Source organism: Macrobrachium rosenbergii, chromosome 53 (genome assembly GCF_040412425.1).
Source record: "Macrobrachium rosenbergii isolate ZJJX-2024 chromosome 53, ASM4041242v1, whole genome shotgun sequence".
Classification (NCBI taxonomy): domain Eukaryota; kingdom Metazoa; phylum Arthropoda; class Malacostraca; order Decapoda; family Palaemonidae; genus Macrobrachium; species Macrobrachium rosenbergii.
The window spans coordinates 13,325,335-13,347,852 of NC_089793.1; the positions used below are offsets into that span (position 1 = coordinate 13,325,335).

General features: G+C 37.0%; 1 protein-coding gene across 12 annotated transcripts in view; it reads left to right on the top strand.

Moving 5' to 3' along the window:
- The window catches only part of LOC136834302 (uncharacterized), a 226,449-nt gene that overhangs the window by 165,153 nt on the left and 38,778 nt on the right, over window positions 1-22,518 (top strand). For 10 of the 12 annotated variants that reach the window (XM_067096708.1, XM_067096712.1, XM_067096711.1 and 7 more), the window contains 2 exons: window positions 13,991-14,059; window positions 14,365-14,442. In XM_067096708.1, coding sequence (XP_066952809.1) covers window positions 13,991-14,059; window positions 14,365-14,442 — 147 coding nt within the window. Of the gene's footprint in view, window positions 1-13,990; window positions 14,060-14,364; window positions 14,443-17,076; window positions 17,302-22,518 lie in introns of those variants that run through there. The other 2 variants (XM_067096706.1, XM_067096707.1) reach the window with 1 other exon arrangement.

The following is a 22,518-nucleotide window of genomic DNA, read 5'->3' on the forward strand; positions in this document are numbered from 1 at the left end:
ACAAATCACAGCTTCGTAAAAATAATAACTTGGATAGACTGAAAATGTTGATGATTTGACAAAGTTGATTTTAAAGGTTTGTACGCAACCCAGTTGCCCGTTGCTGTTGGTTCAAATTTAGTGATTATCACAGAATCTGATTTATTGTTGCAAAATATCTTTGTAATGGCTGATTGGGTTTAACAGTAACGAGATTTGGTTTTCAACACGATGATATTTATTGGTAAGATAAACAGTTCGAAGATGCGGGTTCTTATCTGACGACAGAATTTTTATATTAAATGTTTAGATGCATTTTGATGTGCAAGTGTGTACGTAAACAACCTGTGTACTTCTTGACTGTATGCTGCTCGGGAGTTATGAAAAGCTGGACAGGATAATACACACATACACACACATATGTATACATATATACATTCAGCAACACCCCAACTTAACGGACTTCTGTACTTAGGGGTTACATTGTAATGATTATTTTATGCTACCATTTTAGATGTGACACATTTAGAAATAAATCTCTACAGTTGAATGTCATGTGTAAAGTAAAGATTAGTTTTGATTAGGAACTAAGTGGAATTGCTGTTAGCTGCAAGATATCTAGAAAATATTCAGTGCAGGCTATAATACATAGGGTCTTTGTTACTTGAAAAAATTGTTACTTTTCAGAAAGCCAGACCTCCAAAGCATCTATGAAGAAGGTGCTTATATATATACAAGCACCTCATCTAATAGACACTTTGGCGGTCTGGCTTTCTAATAACAGCTGTGTGTGTGTGTGTGTGTGTGTGTGTGTGTGTGTGTGTGTGTGTGTGTGTGTGTGTGTGTGTGTGTGTGTGTGTGGGTGGGTGGGTGGGTGGGTGGGTGGTGTGGGTGCCTCTTTGTCTAGCAATAGAATCACGAATAAGTCTCATCAGACATAATCTTGGGGGTTTGACGTCATCTGTGTTATGGAAATAAGGGAGCCAGCGGGTCATCTCAGGTCACGTTTTACCAAGGTCGGCGGTTTCAGCTTTTACGACGGAATTCATTAAGCAGGGAACAGGGATGGAAGGGTCTTGGCAGGAACGAGGAAGGCTCTTTAACATCAGAGAGAGAAAGAATGACAGACACGCAAACATGTAGGAAGTCCTATTATCGGAGACAGTAAAATTTTTGCTTGGGATGTGACGATGGTTGAGATGTGAGGAAAAGGGGTTTGAAGAAGAGTGATTGCTTTAATGCACCATTAGAAAATATGCGAAAATTGATGTAAGACAAATTCAAGGATGGTAAGGATTGTCAAAAGAAATAACGAAGGTGAGTTGTCTTCAAGAAAAACAAAAAGATAATAATGACGTTTAGTATAGGAAATAATAAAGATGTGATAAAAAATTATGCATATTTGAGGATAGAAAATAATGAAGATGCTCTATACAAGAAGAATAGAGATGAAAAATATACTTAGGGCAGAGTAAAAGAAAGGGCGGAATTTAGTAGCAAGATCGTTAATGAAGACTGCATAGGATAAGTTGACTGACGTCCGCTTAAAAATGTCACTTCCTACAGCCTTGACTTCTTGCAAGAGAAATTTTTCAGCTTCCTTATTCTTTCGATAACTCAGACGTGAGCCATCATAATTAATGGGAGGATGGGGAGGAAGGGGTGTTGGAAGAATTATGACAGTATGGTGGGTTAGAGATAGACAGTAAGGAAAGGTTAGTGATGAAGAAAATATTGAAGGACAATTTGACGGGGAATGACAGTGCATGGTCCAAAGAGTAACTGAATGTATGCAGCAATAATTTACTCTCTCTCTCCCCTTATCCTAGGCATCATTGCAGTAATAAATGCCATCTAAAGTACCTATGAAGGTGCACGCATCAGTTCATACAAGCGTATACGCATACGCATATTCCATGCATTCTATGAGTGTGCGCAGTGCGTTTCGAGTCTGTCGATAGAAAAGATAATGGGATGCTGCTGACCGGATCTCCCTACTTCCGGTCTTACATTGTGTCTGTAAAGTGTATCATTGGTGACCATTGTTATGCTTGTTGCATATAGGCCATGCGGCAGGTCGCGTTGGCCACGTGATCACGCCACTCCAACCTCCGGGTACATAAACCTCCAAATGTTCTCACTTCGTCTGCGTATCTGGGAACCGTCTGGTTTAATCTGTAGTTTCGTATGTTTGTGTCTGTTTGTTAGTGGGTATTTTGGGGGTGGGGGGCGGTTATGAAGTATGACGATTAAATCATAGCTTGATACCTGTAGAAACCAATGATATGTAGCGTTGATTTATTTTACCATAAAACAATTTCATTTCAGGTATCAAAACAACTGAAAATTTAACATATATAGAGGTAGCTGATAACGATAGAGTTTTTTTTTTACTGCTTACACAGTGGCCATCTTTAGTTGTTATTTTTTTTTACAACATAAATGGCCTTGAATGAGTAAAGCAGTCCAAAGCAGTCGGAATTCATTTGAATAGATTAAGGAGAGAAATGAAAAATATGGAAAATATATCAATTTATCCTACAAGGGGATGACGAACTACTTCTCAAACAAGTCGGCGTAAATGATTCAGGAAACGAGTGAAAAAAAAGAGCAGAGTTGTAAGATTTATTTTTCCCATTTATTTGTTTATTCATTCATTTATTTCGGCTGAGGCGAAGAGTGAGTCACATTTCTAAGAAATGGCCCAATGTCGATGACGCTGTCGGAGTCGCAGCAGAAGTTCCAAGGGCTCGTTGCTCGTTCGGCCTCCGACCGAACCTTCGCTGCGGTTGCGCGCGCGCACGCCCACCCACCCCTCTCCACCCCAACCCCCATGGAAGAAAGATCGCAGGAGGCTGGTTGAATCCTCTCGGGAGAAATCATCGATTAGCATATAAACCGGAAGACATCCTATTTCGTCAGGAGGATTCCTAGAACTGGCGTCGAAGGTCGCCCGTAAGCTTGCGCATCTATTTTTTTTTTTTTTTTTAGCAGACAAAGATTTTTATTTTTTTCTGATGTTATAGGAAGTCCTTGCTTCCTTTTCCTGTCTGGACGAGGGACTCGTTGAAAGTTAAAAAGGGACCCTCCATTCACCATGTGGATGGTCTGGAGTAAGGTAAACCCCTCCATTCATTCAATTTCTTTGTATTTATCTATGTACTAATTTGTTTTTTATTTTTAATAGATGATCCCTTTTTTCAGTATTTCCCATTACCTTCTGTCACTTCTTTCTAATGAACACCATATGCTTTGGAAGCCTGAATTTCAAGTCAGTTACCCCTATGAGGTTGTTCCATCTGAATAGGGTTCATCATCTAAATAATAATAATAATAATAATAATAATAATAATAATAATAATAATAATAATAATAATAATAATAGTATGTGGATGGTCTAAAGGAAGAGGTCATACCCTTCCATACATGCTGATCTCAAGAAGGAAGATGGCATGTCCTTCCCTTCACCATGGGGACTGTCTAGGGGAGAAGTCGTGTCGTCCTTATCAATGTGTGTATGGATTCGGATAGTAGCTAATATCCTTCGAGGCAGATGGATGATCTCGGGAAATCTTACGACGATTGGTTCGTGAGATTTGCTTTCGCTTTTCTTCATGAAACATCAGGTGTTTGATTGACTTACACCTGAAAGTGTTACCGAACCACATGCTTCCGACATTCTCCTAAGACCTGATTTTTTTGCAGGGTGAGCGACTTGAGATTTCCAGTAATGTCAGCATTATGTATATTTTGACCAAGACCATATTTGGTAGACTTTCTCTCTCTCTCTCTCTCTCTCTCTCTCTCTCTCTCTCTCTCTCTCTCTCTCTCTCTCTCTCTCTCTCTCTCTCTCTTATAGGTCTGAGACAATAAATGTCATTTGATATTGAATTAGTATGTTTCTGGGTATAGTTACCTGAAGAGAAGGAAATGCAATAAAAAATACATTTTTATAATTTACGTATGAAATATACGCTATACATTGAACTGTATTTCACAACGTAGTAGCCATTATATTTATCATTATAATGGCTTCTACGCGATAAGAACACTCAATTCGTTTTTTTCCACTCTTCCTGTTCGATAATGATCCCCGTCCAAGCAATTGAAGCCAAATTGCCTTTGAATGACCTTGACAGGATTCGTCCCATTCATAGTAGGTTAATAGGAGCCGGTGCTTAGGTATTTTAGGGCAGTTATCATTAGAGGTAAAAAAGGCCTTGGTCATTATCTGAATCAAATCAAAGAAAACGACGCATCGTATCTGTTCAAAGCTTAATAGCTTTTCATAGTTTGTGAATATTCGTCCCATTACACTCTTCTGGGTGGACATTTCGGGACACGCAATTCGATAGGCCTTATTTTCTCCCGGAACCGGCTTCACAAACAGACACGCCACCCGATTTCCGGGTGAGGGACAGAGTGGCTTGCACAGTTCTGCAGGCGGAGGTCATTCTCTTTTCTCTCTCTCTCTCTCTCTTTCTTCCTCTCTCTCTTTCTCGTCTGTCGCGAACGCGCGGCATTTAAGTCGCCATGAACTGTCGGCATTTTTCACAGTTCGTCTTTTGAGATGCCAAGAGACTGAGGAGCAAATAGAAATCTTTCGGTTTCACGTTGATTGACGATGTATTTGTGGTGTCGGGTGAATTTTCGTTGGTTCGCTGCGTCACAAATCGAAGTCATTTTTATTAACGTAAAAAAAGAACATTGATTGTGTCATTGGAGAATCATACCTTTGACACTTGCACATAAATTGAAAGATTCTAAGCGTTGTCATCTTCTGTGTATTTCCGCAAAGATATCTCTACACAAATACTTCATAATTTATCACTCTTTATCTTTTTATGTATCACACAGAGTTGATAGACTCGTGCTGTTGAATATCATGAAGCAGTCTCGTGCCCTTTCATTTAACTCCATAAACAGTAGATACAGAGTTCGTTTATATTATGTCTTTCCCGGTATCCCTAAAAGGCCAGTTTGATCGATACGTTACGTTACTGATATATATATATATATATATATATATATATATATATATATATATATACATATATGTATATATAATTTTATATAAATATAATTATGAATATCTAAAAGAACCTCATTCAAACTGGATGGTATCTAATGGAGTACTGTGTACTATACGGATACTTGACAATGTGGACTGTTTGTCCAAGAAAACTTGTAACTTTACTGAATAAACACTCCATTGGATACCATCCAGTTTGAATGAGGTCCTTTTAGTAATTCTACTAATGCACAGAACAATTGTGTATGTGATAAAGTCAAATTATGAATATATATCCATTTTTATGTATCTTTGCAGACATATTTCATAAATAAATAATATATGCATATAAACAAATTTCAAGCATTTTCGGCTGGTGCCGGTGATGGTAACTTGACTGGAGGCGACGTCAGTTGTTCGTGAAAGGATTTTGGTCAAGTAACCTCGCTTGTGTTTCCCTCTTGGAATCTGTCGTCGTTGTGAGGAGGTGGGGAATGCATTTTCTCGTGGAAAGCATCATCTTTGAGGTTTCCGTCGTCTCCGGTGTGGTATATACCTATATATTTTGATGTGTAATGGTTTTGTGTACGATATATATATATATATATATATATATATATATATATATATATATATATATATATATATATATACATATATATAATATATATATATATATATATATATATATGTGTGTGTGTGTCTGTTCGTGTATATATATGTCTAAATGTGCATATACAAATATGAATATAAAAGGCCCGTAAAACACTCTTTGAACGTTGCAACCATATATATTTGATCACTTCCTTCTGTGCCCCTGTTCACACTATATATATATATATATATATATATATATATATATATATATATATATATATATATATATATATATGTATATATATATATATATATAGAGAGAGAGAGAGAGAGAGAGAGAGAGAGAGAGAGAGAGAGAGAGAAGGCGGGGAAGAAGAGAATTTGAATATACATTCCTTAGGCCTAAGTGCACACACAATCGCCATACGTTGAAGTAAAACTAATACAAAAAAGAAAATTGACTTCACAGAAGCAGAGATGAACATAAGAGTAAATGACACACTTCGAAATATATGTGAAACACAACGACAGCATTCATTTTTCACTGAAAACGACTGAACCGCCTTAAACTCGTGAAGTGAAGGTAGGCAGATATAATGTAGGTAGGGCAAGCTCGAGCAGTCTGTAACTTTCTACGGAAGATTTTGTCTCTATGGAAGGCGGCAAGAAAAGGCTGTGGTTAGAGGAGGGTAGTGGTACTGGAGGGGGAGATGGGGATGGGGGCTGAAAGAGAGAAGAAATGGAGGAATAAGAAGAATGAAAAGAGGCCTTAGGGCTCCAAGTGAAAGTAAGCTTCTCAGGTCCCCTTGTGTTTAAACAACTCTTTAAAAGTTAGGCACACATCCTCCCGTCTTCCCCCTTTGGAATGAACCTTATTCCAGCCACGTAAGGTACCTGAAAAGGAAATGTAAGAGAGAGAGAGAGAGAGAGAGAGAGAGAGAGAGCGAGATACCGGTCAAGTAAATACAGACTGCGAAAGGCATCTAAAACGTAAGAGTAGGAAATGAGGGAGTGGTCTGTTGATAACCAGGTTCTGTCTGTTATGGTCGTAACCTCATTTTTCGCCTGTGCCTTTCATTAATCAGGTCACAAGTTTAATGCCAGGTAGGTTTTAAGCTGAAGTGTGTTGTAGGTTTTCTTGCCTTTGAGTACTAACAGATACTCTCAAATGATTTCTTTTCGTATTGTTGATAACAGATTTATGAGAGGCAGAAATGCATGAAGCTTTTGTAACACACACACATATATATATAATATATATATATATATATATATATATATATATATATATATATATATATATATATATATATATATATATATATATATTGATTGTAATGGTAATGTAGAGAGATATAATATATATATATATATATATATATATATATATATATATATATATATATATATATATATATATATAATGTATGTATATGTATATATATTTGTATATTTATAATTTGAAAGACATATATTGTGTTCAGATTTGCGTAAATAAATCTTAACATGAATGAGATTGTATTTCTCTTGCGTGTAGAGGAGTTTTTTAAACCGACCAAAAAAAAATCTAATGACTAGTCTTGCAAATTGGACTTTTCCTTGTATTGCTAATGACATGCAAATTTTCTTATACATAAAAGTCAGCCGGAAATCTTCCTGAAGCCTTCAGGTCTGTACTTTGACAAATAATATTTCCGCACTATGAAATTCTTTATTATTGTTATTCTCCATAGACTTACTATAGTGTATGTATGCGATTGTTAGGACAGCTCTTGTCGGTAGCCCGTTGTTTCATAAGCGAACCGCGACCATGTTTGGTTCGTCCCAGGACCCACTAAGACCTAATAGTGGGTCCTGGTTTGGTTCATCCTATCGCTGGAGAAGTTTATTTTCTCCATGGCTGCGTCTACGTAATTTAATAAAAAGAACAGATTCTAAGTGGTTCGTTCTGATTTCAGTGTGATTATACATTTATTGCTAGCAAGCATTTACATGTTTCGTCTGCTGAATTAATGATTGACGTCAGAACGGAAACAATCCCAGCTTGAAGAAGACAAGGCCAAGGTCACTGCTAGAGTTCGGAACGCCGTATAGCCAGCCGACCTGTCCAACAAGTATTAGACCGACGAAGCTCGTGGGAACGAAAAATAAAGAATTAGGGGAAAACCCCAGTGAAAATTACCGTTTACATTTTCAATAAGCATTGGTAAGGTGAGGCAGCAAAAATCGTGACTTCGTTGTCGGGAAATCAACAAGGATATCGGTATCTGAAGGAGGAATGGCGGAATTAGTGACGTCAGAGAAGATCTGCATTCTCGTTTTGGTATTGGGTCAAGAAACGCAGCCACTTTGGACGTCCTTGGTCGTCTTAATCTCGGTTCGAAGTGGATCTGCAAGGAGCAGGGCAGCTGCTTACCCGAGCCGAAGGTTGTCAACCGTAACGACTTTGGCCCATTTTAAATTATGCTGTGAAACTCGCCGGTACAGGTAGCGAAGTGATGCTTAAGTCAGACGGTAAAATACTTTGCTCCGGTCAAAAGTCTTATTTTTTTTATATAAAACGAAATATCAACCTTTTATTGCGAGACGAACAATTATGGGAAATTGGACTGCAGCCACTTCCCGGCGGCGTGTTTTTTTTTTCTTTCTTTTCTCACGGCGTGTCTTGCTTCTGTTATTAGTGATTACATAAGCTATAATTAAACACAAATGGAAAGATTTTGAGAGGTCTTGTATTTTGCTTCAAACTATGCTTCGTTACTGGGAACAGTGGAAGCTTGAAATTTTTAAAGATTTTTCTTATTTGGTTCTTATAACCATTAAAATATAATACTGATTATTAATATCTTCATAATTTCGTCAGTACAAGTCTTTTTACAAGTTTTCATACTGTATGCGTTTGAAAATAACTGAAGAATTATTACTAATAGAAAAAAATGACTGCAGGAAATATTACCATACGAGTTTCGGGGAATCGATCGATGTCAGTGCTCTTATCATATAAAAAACTTCTTTTCCCTTTTAAGGGTTCCGTTGAGGGACAGAGTGACCTCTTCCACCGAGGGAGGACTGGACTGCACTGACTGAATGTCTGCGCAGTCGCAGTCATTTCCTGGGGCAGTCGAGTGTGGTGGCAAGGTTGCCGCCAAGAAATTTAGCCGTTGCTCCTGTGTGGTTTTTCTGGGCATTCTTCTGACCTCCTGCGCGTGACGACGAAGGCTTACCGGGAGCTTGTACAGCTTGGAGATGTCTTTTTAGTCTCTGTTTCGAGTGGCTTATCAGTTTTAGTCTCAGCTTCGATTGGCTTTTTAGTCTCTGTTTCGATTGGCTTATCAGTTTTAGTCTCAGCTTCGATTGGCTTTTTAGTCTCTGTTTCGATTGGCTTATCTTTTTTTAGTCCCTGTTTCGATTGGCTTATCTTTTTTAGTCTGTTTCGATTGGCTTATCTTTTTTAGTCTCTATTTCGATTGGCTTATCATTTTTTAGTCTCTGTTTCTATTGGCTTATGTTTTTAGTCTCTGCTTCGATTGGCTTCTTTTTAGTCTGTTTCGATTGGATCATCTTTTTTAGTCCCGGCTTCGACTTGGTTTCATCGTTTAATTTAATTAGATCATCTGTCTTTTTGATTTTATTTTACAGGCATATAGTTATTGCTGTTATTAAATTAATCTGAGTTGAATTAATCTGACTTCGCAGCCATCCCGATCTCTTGTTTACACGAATGACCCGTGAACATAGAATGCCTCAAGACTTTATTTTCGTTATGGCAGTTCCTGGTTGCTTTATTTTTCTATATTTTTTTCAGTCATTGCCGCGGGCTTTGTATTTTTTTTTACTTATTTATTTTGGAGGTTGTAGTACGTGATTTAATTTGTTATTAGGACAGAGTTGCAGCAGGTTCCGTCAAACAAAGGAAAGCAGTTTCTTTAAGATGGCGAAAGTGGCGGCTCAGACTGGAAGATTGATGTTTCAGGTTTTCAGCACTGTGTGTGCTTATATTATTATGTTTCACGACTTGCCAGCTCTCTGGAATATTAAAGATGAATATTTCATCAGTTTTGTCAATGTTTTATATCCTTAACGTGTTAAGTCACTAGGCCTAATTCATTTCACGTGCCCCCCCCAAAACCAATCAAAGCGATTCGTGAGATATTAGAAGATTCGATTTTCGAAAGCAATTATGGATGACGGCTCTCTCTCTCTCTCTCTCTCTCTCTCTCTCTCTCTCTCTCTCTCTCTCTCTCTCTCTCTCTCTCTCTCTCTCATTAATAAAAGTCTTAATAAAGACACGCCAAGTCATGCCTCTGAATCATAAGAACTGCCGGGACGGAAAACCGTTAAATAGCGATTTTTCACTTTCATGTGTGACGTCACGTAAAGTCGGAACCTTGTCGAGCGAGGAAAAGTCAAGCGGAGTGGTCTTATCAAATGACGATTTTCTAAAAGCTACGTGAGAAATGGTATTTCTCTCTTTTCTATAAACTCTTCACTGCACAATTTGTTCCTACACTAATGCAAACCTTCGTTCTTGATATATAGGTTTAACTCGCGAACGCGAGCTGAATCCAGTGTAAAGAACTTCGGGTTTTATAAGTTAGGAAAAACAAATTTTACTTTTAAAATTTGCTGTATTTACATTACTTTAAAAAAGTCAAATTAGTAACAAAAATCTTTAACCGGATCTACAATTTACTTTCGAACACCTTAACAATATGTATTTATTTTTTACATTATACTGATTGTCTTTTACTGAGGTTTTTGTTCTCCGAACATCTGAAAGCCAATGAAATTTCGCTTGCTGATCGTCTTTTGTTGGCTTTTTACTGGTCTTTTTTTTTACGTGTAGCGTCGTTAGGATTCAAATATGAAATTAATATGATCTTTCGTTTGTGTTTTGTGATCTCGGCTGAATGTTACACATAACTATAATAGTAAATGCAGGGATGTTTTACATTCATAGTTATAGTAATTTACAGCCGTGTTTTTTTGTATCTGTATGTTTTTGCTGTCTTCAGACGCTTGACGTCTCAGTATTTTATAAAATTAGGCAGAAATTTGTAATTTGTGACACTACGCATTCAGGTGCTTTGCCAAGCACAGTCCTTAAAAATTCTAAAATATAAAAGCTCGTTTTTGTGACACAAAGATATTTAGATTTTTAATCATAGTAAAACTTCAGTTTTGCAAAATATATAAATTCAGGTTTCCAAGGTTATTTAATGACGGTCGATTATTTACCCATGAGTGACATTGCGAGAAACTGTATCTTTCTCGGATGACGAAGGCTGATGTCATCCAAATCAGAGGTGTCTTCAACGAAAACACATCTACTTGAGGGTAGTGGTATTGTTATGCCCGTGCGGGCTTGCACGCACTCTCAGGACGACAATATTTTGTGGGGCCAAAGTGGTTGACCCTGCTTGTGTCTCCCGTAACGCTTTAAAGAACTTGGTCGTAAAAACTCGCTTTCTTGCTTGCTTGCTTGCTTGCTTACCTACTTACTGGTCCTCTCGCTTACTTCATGAAGGACTTGGAAGGGATTATCAAACAATTTCTGGAACTAGGTGAAAAGATTTCTCGGTAAGATGGATTTGTTTCGCTTCTTGAATTCCTTTTCAGTAATGGTGGTTTTCTGAACAAATATTCTGGCTCGTTCTGGTTTCGTCTTCGCCGATATGCAGCGCGCATTATTCGGAAATAAATAAAAGTCAGGTATTGAAGAGTAACATTTTTACTTGATAATTTTCCCCAAGAACGCCGGAGGCGGGAAGGAGCATCTAAGCGGCTGAGGTAATAGGCTGAAAAGGGGTTTGTGTTCACCGACGGAATATGTTTTCCGTGACTGTGTTAATAATTACGGAAGTCTTCTCTCTCTTGTCTTCTTCAGTTCTCTACTTGGAGGAATAGACACATTATTATTATTGTTTAATAAACTAGGATTGATACGGAAAAAGTTGATTTTGGAATTATGACATTCATAATATATTGTTTTCAAGGTCAGCGAAGTAATTCGTCTCAAGTGAAAATACTTTTACTTTTTAATGATAGAACTTTTACTTTTCGTGTAGCAAAGTACATATTGCATAGAAAGGGGGAACAGAGAGAGGGGAAAGATGGCATACCGATCATATTTTCTTTTTAACTACAGGAATCCATTTATCTCATCTGTGACAAGGTTAAAGAGAGAGAATAATTAGGAGGCTTTCCGGTAACCGAATAGTATTGTCAGATCTGTTCGCTTTGTCATACTGAAATCAGATTAGTCGCAGTGACGCAACGGGGCGGTAGTGGGGGTGGGAGGTGGGAAGAGGGAGGAGTACTGGCAAGGTGCTTCACTTTGGCACTGCAGGAATCTTGCAAACGTCCTTGGTCAGTCGAAGTGATATCCCCGGACACCTTTCACTGGGAGTTTGCTTGCCAGCGTTGATATTCAGGTAGTGGCGTGTTACAAGAGGTCTTTTTAACTTTCTGTTAATGGCTTTGTGAGGGAGATTAAGATAAGCTGTTTGGCTTCCGTGTGAGATATTTTTATAAGGGAGTGACATTTATAATTTACACTTATTTCTGGTGTTTTCCTAAATTTAGCTCACCTCTTATGTAAGCTTTACACCTTGCCTGGTAACTTTTATAATAGGAATTGAACATTTCTTTTAATGGGTATAAAGTGGGATTTACATTTTACATTCACCGCTGGCATTTGCTGCCGAATGATGGCTCGCCTTTTTGTACACAGTTTTACACATTTCTTGGAAACTTCGACTGCAGGAAATGGATCACTCGCAAACACATTGCAAAATATCTCGTCGGGTGAGGTGGTGAAGGATAAACAAAGAGACGTTAATATCCCGGCGAACCCTTCTCGGAAATCACAGCCCGAGGCTTTTTTTTCGAAGTTTTAAACTGTTAACTCGAAGCCAATTTGAAAGCCTTTCAAAGTAATTCAAGATTAATGTTTCCCTGCTGTGCTTATTCCTAATATCTCCCGTAAGATTTTCAAAGTAACGAGATGTTGCAAGATCCAGAAATACAGTCTTCATCAGACTCAAATAACTGTACGCGAGGTAGAATCCGCCATCAAAGGTCGACCAAGAAACTTGGCCCGAGGGAGGTGGGCGTCGTTTTCTTACCTCATATACTGTGGAATGCAACCAGCCAGCGGAGGAGAGTTGTCGGATGTTCCCAACCAGCCTAGAAGGAAAACGATGGACGTTTTCCAGCTGAGAATCTAAACAACGTTTACTGTTCTTGTTTTGGGGATTTGGGCGACAACCAAGATTATTGTAGGCTATATATCTCAATTGTTACAATGATATGAAATGAGCTTTTTTTTTTAGCTTATATATAGGTGTTCTCCCGCTCCAGCTCATCCAGTCATGCAGGAGTTATGTAGAAGGGTCTTACAGCCGTAGAAGGAACGTACTGATTGGGGAAATTTTACATCTTGTCAGCAAATGAACAAGCTGGAAATATTTTATTTTCATTATGGGCAAAAGAACTTTTCATTGCTCGTGCAAATACCTTTAAGGATAATCCAAAAGGGAACTTTGGGTAACAGGAGCGGCTTGGCAACCATTTGCTCTCTGCGATTTTTCAAGCTAGTCTTTGTCACTCAGCCCTGCAACTGGCTTTGTGCTATCCCATCCGTGAAAAAGAAACAAAATCTAGCTAAGGAAGAACTGTATTAGAATTAGAGCGATGCCTCTGCTAAGGCAGAAGAGAAATAAGCTATGGCGTGAAAAAAGGTGGCTAAAGGGTCTTGGTCCAAGGGGTGATGGGTCACAATAAGCCCCGAATGTCACTGAACTAAGTGTGTATGCTAAACGAAAGGACATGGAAGTTAAAGCTGCTGCCCCTCCTGCCTCCACACCCCCAAAAAATGAGGGGCTGGGGTGTGTGGTTAGGTGTTAGAAAGACTTCTCAATTTGTACGAAGTGATTGTCATAGGAGGGCATTGTCCTCAATCTATTGTAACGATTATTGAAAGTAGGTTGACTATTTGGCACTCGATCAAACCAGCCTAGGATGACAAGTGCTCGTTGTAACTTGCACTTGGTAAGACTTTCGATAGATTTCAAGGAAAATACCAGGGTTAGAGTATCTTTGATAATTATAGATCCATAGCTTTGTCTGTTTTAATCTTTATTAATGCATTTATTGATTTCCTGTGTTGTATGGCCACGAAACAAGCATACAGATATAATTCTTATAGACATGGAAATGTGGAACTTTTGTTATTAATGCTTTTCATGTATATTCGTTGATACATTAACGAAGAATATTATTATTATTATTATTATTATTATTATTGTGTGTGTGTGTGTATTATTGTTGTGTGTATTATTATTTTATTAAAAGATGTTAAATGTGTGTTTATAATAAAATCATTCTTCCTTTCTTCTGCAGGGCTACGAGCTTCGAGCGAACTTGGAAGGGCTACTGAAAAAGTTTCGAGTCACCAAAGAGAACGAAAAGGTAACTTGTTTTTTATTTCTTCTTCTTCTTCTTCTTCTTCTTCTTTTTGATACGGCTGAGTTGTTCCGTTAATCCGGACCGTTTTTCAGAGACTTAAATAATTAAAATAGGGATAAATATATCTTTCAAAGAACTGAATCATTAAATAATTTAGATATGGATAAATATAACTTAACTTAAAGCTCTTACAAGTGTCATAGGGGTAAATATATCCTTGCATTACAGATGAGAAAGATAGATGTTCATATTATCAAAGTAATACGTACATTTTGTGGCCCAAGAACATGAATAAATTGTCGTTTCAGGAGGAAGAAATCTTCACTTTGGCGAATCTCGACAACGGATGCATTAGAAAGTTCATCGTCAAGAAGGTCGACGAGTCGGTAGGTGTAATTTCGAGTTCGAATTTTATTAGTCCACCTTAAAATTTTTGTGATCGTTTCGACATTCCGTTGGATAGACGGGAACTGTGCCTCAAATTCTGCGAGGATTTCAGTGCCCCATATTGTGGAAGAAAGTTGTCTTAACTGTTGTTGCAGTTTCAACTTTATCGTAGAAAGGATAATATATATATATATATATATATATATATATATATATATTATATATACATATACATACACACACACACATATACACATATATATATATATATATATATATATATATAATGCTTACACACACACAGTCGAAACACGGCCACATACACATATATATCATAATATATAGATGAATATATATATATATAGGACTATATACTCGTCTTATGATTTTCACCTGTGAGTAATGTGTAATAGACCTATATATATATATTTATATATATAATATATAATATATATATATATATATATATATATATATATATATATATATATATATATATATATATATATATATATATATAGAGAATATTTTAACATCTTCATACAGATAGAGGAGAATATTCTCAAGTCTTGCGAGAATGTAAGCATCTGGATAGCATAAAGAAATTACCTTAAATTGTGACAGTTTACATCTACGTAAGATAGAGAATAAACTTGAATTATGTGAGAATTTAACATATACTTGAAATAGAGGAGAATCGTTTTAAATTCTCGAAGAATGGGTCTCCTCGTTTTATGTTGTCTGAACCCAGCCGACCTTCCTAAGGATATTTACGAACTGTTAGACAATGGCGATAAAAGGCAGATCACGTAGGGATCCACAACCCCACCCTTTTTTACGGTTTGTTATTTTGTAGAAGAAAACACGATCCGATCGTAAAGTTATTGACGGCTTCTTCCCTAATAAAAAAATACGGTTGAATTTGAGTGTTGGTATCTATTTATTTGAATTGACTCTAAGTGCATCACTAATTAAGGTTGGTTTATTGACGGTAAAGGTATACCAAAGGACTGTAAACAATAAACAAAACAGAAAAAGGAATATATAAAAAGTTTCAGAAACAACAAGAACAAAACAAGTGTTTTACATGATTTTAGAAAGAAGCAAAACAACTCTTCAGATATAACTCTTGTATCTTTTGTATATTACAATATTGCATGAGTTTAGAAATATCTCATCGTCATGTTGGTAAAATGAACGTTTTCTTTAGGGTTAGAGCAATCTTTGATGTAATACATACATATATATATATATATATATATATATATAATATATATATATATATATATATATATATATATATATATATATATATATTTATATATATTTATGTAATAAATGTAATTGATATACAATGCCTCAACTTCTCGAATTCTTTTAGCTTTTTTGATAATTGTCACTACAAAGCCTTAAGACCCAAGTGCAAGAAATAAGAAGAATTTATGATGCCCGTTGGGGAAACGTCATATTTCTTCATATTTTTGCACTTGGATCTTAGACTTGTAGTGACAAGCGTATCCAAAAAAATGCGCCAACAATTCGAGAAGTTAAGAGGGCATTGTGGCTATTATAGTTACATTATGCATCTGTAAAAGTTACCAGTAGATTCTACATATATATATATATATATATATATATATATATTATATATATATATATATATATATATATATATATATATATATATATATATTATATATTATATATATATATATATATATATATATATTATATATATATATATATTTATATATATATATATATATATATTATATATATATATATATATATTTATATATATTTATATATATATATATATATATATAAAATAAAATCAGCAGGAACATTTAGAAGGAACAGTTCAATTCACTTTGAACCCATGGAGGTTGTTTTGTTCGTTCCTGCGTTCGTGCGTCGTTGGAATGACCTTGCCCGAATGGTGGCGTCATTGTCGCCGGCCGCTTGACGCCCAGGAGGAGGAGGGGGAGGAGTAGGAGACCTCGTGAAAAAAAGGGTCAAAGTATCACTTGCTCTTTAGTATCGGCTCTGAGACGCTGCAGTGCAAGTGACTGACTGACTCTCCGGGAGGAGCGACGCGTCGGGGGCGCTGGCAGTTCGTCAGACATGACGCTGCTGATTTGTCGATGTTTGTTGTCGTCAAGCTGCGTCTGACTTTGCTGGTTTTTTAGTACGTGTTGTCGCCTCAGAGAGAGAGAGAGAGGAATTGAAAGGGCTTCCAAGATTGCGTTGATTTTGCAGGAGAGAGAGAGAGAGGACTCAAAGACATCGTTGATTTGCTGATTTTGAGAGAGAGAGAGAGAGAGAGAGAGAGAGAGAGAGCGCAATTGCAAGGACCCCAAGCCTTTTGATTTTGCGCATGCGGACAAGAAAAAAGGAACAGAGTCGGACGTTGCCGCTTTTCCTTGCTGCTTTTCTAGTACATGTTGTCACTTCAGAGAGAAGAGAGAGAGAGAGAGAGAGAGGAAAAAAAATTGAGAGGACTTCCAAGCTTACGATGAATTTCCGCACGCGTCCAAGAAAAAGGAACAGGTCTAACGTCTTGGTGTTCCAGTATTTGTTGTTGTCAGAGATCGAGTGAAAGAAAACAAGAGAAAGGGAGAACTGCCAAGCGTAGGATGTTTTTGCGTATGAGTCGCAGTGAAGAAGAAGAAGAAGAAGAAGAAGCAGAAACCGACACGTGGTTGGACACGGTGACCTCTCCGCCAGGTTTCTTGGCATTTTTGGTACCAAACCTGTTCTGCCAGCTGCTGGCATACGGCGCCCTGGGTATTGGGAGAAAGGACTTCGTGTTGACCGCATCGCCAGATATGATGACGCATCAAGGGGTTAATTGCAAAGTAAATATCTGGCTCATGTTTTTCTTTCTGCTGTATGTGTATTTTTTTTAATCTGACCTGGCATTATTGACCAATTTTGGATTACTCGGTGACCTTATGTGCATGCAGGATTACGAGAGTGTGAGTTAAGTAGCTTATGTTCGTGAGTGATAATCATTTATTAAAAACTATTTGCCCATTAGATGAGTTATATGATTTGTGAAGATCGTTAAGAATTGTCACTAAGAAAATAATCTGGAGCCAGAGGTCGTTTATCATTTGAGCCGTCATCTTATGTTCTTTTAAGCTGCATTGCAGTTAGAGATGCTATACAGTATATGATTTCCTTCGCAAAAGGGGGACGTTTTTTGTTCCGTCTATATTCCCGTTACCTGAGTTACGTGTAAATTACCGAAAGAATATCGATCGAACTTGCGAAAACGGTCAGTGGATAGTCTCACCAGATGCCAAACTTCGGGTGGGTATCACTAAGGATCGTATGATTTTCGAACAAGAAACTTAGCCAAATCTTCATCTGCATCCACCAAAAATCCAGTGGCGTCATTTCAGATTTTTGTCGGGTTGGGGAGGAGGTTCAGGCTTTCCCGATGTGTAGGGCGACCAGGCAAGCGAGCCTATCATGAAGTAGGGGCGCTGAAGTCCCTCCAGTGCCTACGAAATTTGTGCGCATTTTGAAGCCATATAGAGCTGTATTGAGTTAGTAAAGCAGCAAACAGGTGTGCCACATCCACCCATGTTATTATTATTATTATTATTTCAAAGGCTAGGGGGGCAAATCAAGTCTTGGGGGTGGGGGTGTTGGCCATCATTGTCTTGAGGGGGGGCAAGTGGCCGCCGCCCCAGTCTCCCCAAAATGACGCCCCTGCAAAAACCCTATTACCCCGAAGGAGTCACTCCTGGAATATTTCCACTAAATTTCATCCAAAATATTTTCATCCCGTCTCAAGATTTTTCTAAGCAGACACAGATGGACGTGGTGACAGCAAATATGTTCTCTCAAGAGTTATTATTATTATTATTATTATTATTATTATTATTATTATTATTATTATTATTATTATTATTACTTCAAATCATATGCGGGACGATTAATTGTAAACTGTGAACTATTCTTTTTATATGTTATTATTGTTGTTGCTTTCGGGGAAGTTTTCATTCTTTTATTATCCTCTCTATTCCTATCAGTGTTTGACAGACAAGAGAAACCATTATCATATCAAAGCCTAAGTAAAATAAATTATTCTTTAAGGGGTTTTAGAAAAGAAGCAAAGTCGTCTTCTGCTGCTCATTAATGATAAGTTGGTATATGAATATATCTTGACTTTTTATGGAAGAAATTTACTTTTATTTGATTGGTCTCGTGGCGTCTAAAACAAAAGGCAAAATGGCTGTTACCTTAGTTTTTGAGGTGAGATAAAAATTTTAAGTGTTAAAGAGCTACATAACGGTTAGAAAATACTCTGTGACATTTTTGGTAGAAATAAAATATTTTAAGACAAAAATAAACCAGGGAGAAAATATTGAGATCTCCAGATAGAAAATACCCTTGGGACTTCTATCGGAAAAATATATCTTGCGACTTATCTGACAGTCAAGAAAATGTTTCGATTTAGTCCTCATCGTAGGGAAGAAAAACTTCTTGGTTTTTCTTACCAAGACGTTATAGATAAGAATGTTCCAACTGGAAGTAGCCTCTCGTTAGTGTTCCTCCCCGTATTGTTTCCTTTCTTATCGGCCAGGACAGGATATGGAACAGACATTGTCTTGTGTTGGTGTTTTGCAATATGGCTTCGTGTAACAATCACTTTTTGTAAGGTCTGCCCGTCAATGTCATGTTTAAGGACGTCTTCTTGTGTATCACCCACACGCAAATAGGTGTCCTATTACTTTACGGGTTAGAACGACTGCTGGAAATGAGTTCTCTCCATTCTCTGTTTTCTACAATTTCTGTCTGAATTTGTTTAATTTGACACACACACACACACACACACACACACACACACACACACACACACACACACACATATATATATATATATATATATATATATATATATATATATATATATATATATATATATATATATGCAAATCCAGTATTAGGAATTTATTTTTTTTCTTTTGGAAAACACGTATAGTTGTTGATCTACTTGGACTTTTGCATTGGTAAGATGAGTTGGCTTTGATTTTTAAGTGTGGGTAATGTATGTACAAAAAGAAAATAAATAAATAAAAAAATTTGCTTTGGCGATATAGCAATAAGTTTTTGCTTTCTCTTCGGTGGAGCCAAAATCGAGATTTCCTTTAAAAGTTTTAGCACGTATTTTCGAGAGGTGGGTCTGTTATCCCTTGAGAGGTGCAGTTTTTTCGCATTTTTGCCCTGCGAGGTCGGTTTTTCCTTATGTACCGTGAACACTCTTTTTAAAATACCAATCGCATTCTAGCAGGAGAGCAGCCTCATGAGAGCACTTCCATCGAAGTAAACAATTAAAGAGAATCTCATTTACTGTTACCCGATGTCGTTAGGTATTCCTCAGAATACCGAATACTTGTTGAACGATCTCCTCATACAGTAAGTTTTGAACAGACGACATTGCATTTTCTTTTTAAATATATCAAATATATTTAATTTAAGGTCCTCTGTCTCGAATTCGTTTGAATTCTGACTCACGTTTATTTCGGACATGTTCGAAGTTCTTTTAGAACTTTTTGCTGGTTTTCTCCAAATTCCCGAACAAGTATTTAGTGATGCGTTAACTGAATGCATTCTGCCGTAGGAACGAGATCACTGTAATTCAGCCATACTGTTATAGACGAACGAAATCATTCTTGGATATGTTAACGTTATTATTCCAGTTAACGATCTCATTCTGGTACTCTTCATGTTGTCTTTGTTTATAGCTAACTCTAACTCTTCATTCGGACCGTTAAGCATTCCATATCTAATTGTTTTCTTATGCAGTTTGTCTTAATGGCTGCAGTTGCATATCCTCATGTGAAAACGTCCTCCTCAGAACAGACGCTTGGATTTTCCTCTCCACATTGGCATTTCCTTCTTGATTTTTTTTCTTTTATTCTTTTTGCTACCTCCAGCATACTGGGCAGAGGCTTCTAAATGGCCCACGGCGAGGGTGAACGAACCCTCGGAAACACGGACGGAGGCTTTTAAAAAGGGAGGTTGCAACTGTCTGTGTTTCTGTGTGTGTGGATGTTGACAGTGGTGTCATGACAGTGTTAGCGATGATGACTGCGGATTAAATTGAGACTAGTAACGAAGATTAAAACTTTGAGTTGACTTACCGAGGATTTCTAAGAACGATAGTAATGATGGAATGTAAAGATGAAAAAAGTAATAGGATTTTGAATTTTAGCCAACGTGAAGTCTTCGGAAGGAAGGAAAAGAAGGAAATAGGCTTGAGTAAAAGTGAGGAAACGGAGCAGTGGGAGGTGACTTTTAGGAGACATCAGTAAAGGAAGTGGCTGTGGGAGGAAACGCTTTGAACTTACAATTTACCTCCGTGGGATTAGCTCACTATCTTGTGTGTGTGTGTGTGTGTGTGTGTCCGTGTGTTCGCGTGGTAGCGTGTTTGGAGAGAGAGAGAGAGAGAGGGCGTTGCTTTTCTGCTGAATGTCCCGTAAACTGCTTCGAACAGGCTTGTTCCAAGAAAAAACCTAAAGAGCATAAGTCTTCGATTAAAACTTCCGACTTCATGTAACTTTTAACTGAACTCTATGGAGTTTCAGAGGATTCACCGGAATTTATGACATGTTTGACAATCTTATGTTATGACATGGTTGAAAATCCTATTTTATGACATGTTTGAAAATCTCCTATTTCATGACACGTTTGAAAATCCTGTTTTATGACATGTTTGAAAATCTATTTCATGACATGTTTGAAAAAGCTTACTTTATGACAAGTTTGAAAATCCTATTTTATGACATATCTGAAAATCCTGTTTTATGACATGTTTAAAAATCCTATCCTACGACATGTATGAAAGTCCTATTTGCGAAAGTGTCAATGAACACAAGTGATTACTGTAGTGTTTGCATTATTTAGCATTCATTATTTGTCCGTGGCTTGGATAAACAATAATAATTGTTTTTCTTGTACAAGGCCACGACTCCGTCTCAAAAAAGAAATGACTTAAGTTGATTTTCATCATATTGAGAAATATTCAGTCATTTACAAGTTGCTCGAAAGTGGTATTTCTAATGACGAAAATCAAACACGGCTATATAACTATTTACATACGATTTTCACCTGTGCATGAGATAAATGGATGTTCCATTTTACTACCCAAAAGCCTTGTCTTGGATACTTACTTTGGTGAATGACATTAGATTCCCAGGAAGAATATAAGAATTTAAGGTTAAGGGTTAAAGACCAGATAACCGCCTTGAAGAGCAGTGATTTGAGAGCACTCAGCACAACCGGAAGGAGTATAAATGTTCGTGAGTGTCGGGTTGACATATACGCACACGAACACACATATGTGTATATATATATATATATATATATTTATATTTATATTTATACATACGCACATATATATACATATGTATGTATATACAAGTATAATGTATATATATATATATATATATATATATATATATATATATATATATTGTACGTATATAGATTGATTAAATAAGTTCAGGACTGCATGTATACATGCACATTAAGATGTGCATACGCGCTCTCTGAGATTGTTAAAACAAAATATTGAAGACAGAAACGTCCATTGCCATTAATGTTCAACATTTAAGAGTTAAGTGACGGACAAAATTATGACATTTTTAATGATTCCATATTAGATGTCGTGCATGTGTTTTGAACCTTTTTGGTTCCGAATAAGTTTTTTTGACGCGCCCATTCCATCTATATAGTTATATATAGGGTATTATTACTAACCCAAGGTTGGTGTAAACTGGATCCCGGTATGGGTTGTCTCAGGCGGAAATTGGCAAGGACGGGTTGTTTGGAAAACGTTGACCTGCCAGTTCCAGTCATTGTTACACGCGGGGATTCCCCGTTTCATCTGCATCTTGTGCCGAATTTTGTATGTATGTTAGTTAGATTTGGTGAGGTTTTCGTGCTTTCGTTTCTGGGAGTGCTCGAGGCATCGAAATACGACTAGTTATTTCTGGAGAATTAAATTGGCAAAGGATGGTTTCAGTATATGGTAAAATTGAACATGAGAGCGGTATTTT